At 45.3% G+C, this 3065-nt stretch overlaps 1 protein-coding gene across 1 annotated transcript; it reads left to right on the forward strand.

Moving 5' to 3' along the window:
* Nucleotides 1-232: 232 nt before the first annotated feature.
* RTL3 (retrotransposon Gag like 3) lies at nucleotides 233-1262 on the forward strand. The gene is given in 5 exon segments (XM_037511631.1): nucleotides 233-469; nucleotides 559-649; nucleotides 652-882; nucleotides 885-987; nucleotides 989-1262. Coding segments are annotated over 5 exon segments (936 nt in total).
* The last annotated feature ends 1803 nt before the right edge of the window (nucleotides 1263-3065 follow it).

The following is a 3065-nucleotide window of genomic DNA, read 5'->3' on the forward strand; positions in this document are numbered from 1 at the left end:
TTTTCTTATCCTCAGATCTCAATCTCTTCACAGTATATCTGACACATGGATTTGCTGAGCTCCAGAGGCTCACAGTAATTTCCTATTTTCAATCTTGTTGGGACCCAAATCCCACCACTGGAAAACTCATAGTCTGACATCTGCCTGTGAGAGGCTTTTAGAAATACCTCACAAATGCCAACTCAACCTCTCCTGGCAGCAATCTGCCAAACCAAGCCCATCTCCTCAAATGATGGCAGCTACCTATGTTTCTCTGATGTTGAAGAATGAGATTCTTCAGGCCCAAGTGCAGTGGCTGATGGAAGAATATGGTGTCCTACAAACCCAGATCCCAGAACTCCAGAGCACTAAGCAGCCAAGGAGGATGAATTATTACAGAAGCTCACAGAGTCCAGGAACAACCATCCTGGGGATCCCTGACAGCCCAAGAGACCCCAACTGCCCCAGGAACCCCAGGCACCCCCAAATGGTACATGAGCTCTCAGCATCCTGGGAGTCCCAAAAGAATGCAGAGGCTGAAGATCACCAGAAGTTCCCTCAGTAACCCAGGAAACCCAGAAACCCAAGAATTTAGTGTCCTATGATCCTCCAAATGCCCAGGATTCCCAAGAGGCACCAAAATTCCAGGATTCCTTGACATACCTGGAGCTCCTGAGCTTTCAGCACCCCAGGAGACATTGGATCCTTCAGGTGCCCAAGACGTCCTACAGTTTTCTGTACCCCAGGAGTCCCAGGAGGGCTTAATAGCTGCTGAGACTTCAGTAGTTTCAGAGTTCCCACAGTTGCTCAGGAGGCTAGAGGCTAAAGTTTTCCTCCTAGAATACTCTTTAGACTTCATTGAGGATGCTCAGAAGCTTCCTGAGTTCCTGGTTAAATTGAACAGTTAATGAGAGTCAGGGGGCACCTGTATTCCACAGTACCTGCCCTGGTAAGTTTTGTTGGCAACCACTACTAGGGTGAGGCAGGACAGTGCTTTCAATCTTTAGTACATCCAAATCCCCCTCCTGAAGTAATTTGAAAGTTGCATACAAGTGCTTCAGGATACTTTTGACAATACGGAAAACATGGAAGATGCCAGCCATCACATTTGTCAGCCCTACCAAGGGAAAGACTTCATCTACCATTATGTGCCCCACTTCTACCTCACTGCTCAAAAGAAGATAAACTTGTATGAAAACATTCTCCTCCAATTTCAGGAAGTGCCTGACAGTGCTATTCAACATGAACTGTCTTGCGCAAAGCCAACCCACCAACCTAGGTGATATAATCAGCCCTCATGTCAGCCTAGAAGAAACTAAGTGTGAGTCTCATGCAAATCCACAAGGGGCAAGTTCCACTGAGAAGAGAGCTGGGTATGAGTTTCTATCATCTAAAAGCCAGTTTATATATGCTGCAAGCAATCAGCCATACCTCTGTGATATTGAAGAACACTTGTGCCTGTAGTATAGTTATCCCGGTCATTTTGTCAGAGATTGCCCTGTCTTACCTCATCATTTGCAACAAGTAGGGAACATCAAGGTCCAAAGGTAAGGGGGACTCCAGGGGTGCCAATCTACAAATATGTGTCCCTCTTGCTTCCAATATCAATGTCCCATATCCTATGACTTACTGTTGAAATCTGACTGGGAAGAAGATAGTCCTTTGAGCAAATAATGGTGGATTCAGGCTTCTATAGAAACAGCATTGACCATTCCATGGTGTAGCAGGAGGAGGGGCACAGTGCTGGTTCATCTATGATCCGAGCAGACTGGGTAAAGGAGAGAGTCCTGAAGCCCTCGGTGGCTTTCTCAGGCATTCACTGAGCTTTTACATGTAGTGCAGCAAACAGGTACATGGCAGACAGGGGTGCCGGAGGGGCCAGGAGGCTGGCAGGCCTCCAAGCCCCCAGCAAGTCTTCACTCTGGGCTTCTCTGGCATTCTTTTTCCCTGCCTCTCTCCTGCCTCTCTCCTGCCTCTCTCCTGCCTCTCTCCTGCCTCTCTCCTGCCTCTCTCCTGCCTCTCTCCTGCCTCTCTGCTTTTCTTGGTGAATTTCTCAATACTGCTGCCATGGCCCGCAGAAGTAAACAACACAACTATAACAGTGTAACAAAATGCAGGTGCCCCATCAGGCAGGGCAATCCTAATGGCAGGAGGGCAGAAAAGCCTGAGAATCGTTTATCCTACACATATTTTGAGAGAAGCTACGCATCCACTATAGATGGCTATCCACTGATTAATGGACTTACAACCAAGGAAACACCATCTGTTAAAGTTAAAATTGGAAACCATGTTGCAGAGCTCAGTTTGACTTTATTCATGTACCACAATGCCATCTAATTCTTGGAACCCATTGGCTTGAAACACATGAATCTAACATGGAATGGGGTACCTTCTCTGTGTCCTTTACATCCCATTATTGTCACTACAGTGCTTCAGATATAGGTGAAATAGAAGACATTTTGATTTATTAATTTCTGGGCAACTCCAGTGTCATAATGACTGCTCCAGGCAATCAGTTTTGTTACCTCAGCTATCATCAACATTTGCTTCTCCCAGAATCTTCCACTGAATCTCTGGTAATGAACGAAGGCTGCCTATACACAGACCCTGACTCTCGGATCATGGACTGAACCTGGCAACTTTAAGCTGCTTTTTTCACCCGCCTAGGTGAAATCACTTGCCAGGGTTCACACTGCTAGGGATTCGTGGATGGTAAAAATAAACCCTGAGCTGTCTTACTCCAAAGCTGGAGTTATATCCTACACACCACACTAGTTCTCGGGTTGAATGACCTTTATTCCTTATTAACCACTTTAAGAAAAATTCACGACATGTGCTCTATTGCTCTAGAAAAAGATATCAGTTTGTTAATGCATTCATTTTTTCATTAAACAGGCATTTACTGAATGCTTTCAATATTTAGGCACAGGAATAGTAGAAGAGGGAGAAAAAAGGGAAAGGAATAAAGGTAGAAAGATGTTTAAAAGTATCACTCGTGATTCTTTCCTTGCCTACAACTTAATGGAGGAAGTTGTTATGTAACACAACACTGTAAGACACTGAGGACCAGAACACTAATTCTGCTA

Source organism: Talpa occidentalis, unplaced genomic scaffold (assembly GCF_014898055.3).
Source record: "Talpa occidentalis isolate TD23 unplaced genomic scaffold, MPIMG_talOcc4v2.1 talOcc4.15, whole genome shotgun sequence".
Taxonomy (NCBI): domain Eukaryota; kingdom Metazoa; phylum Chordata; class Mammalia; order Eulipotyphla; family Talpidae; genus Talpa; species Talpa occidentalis.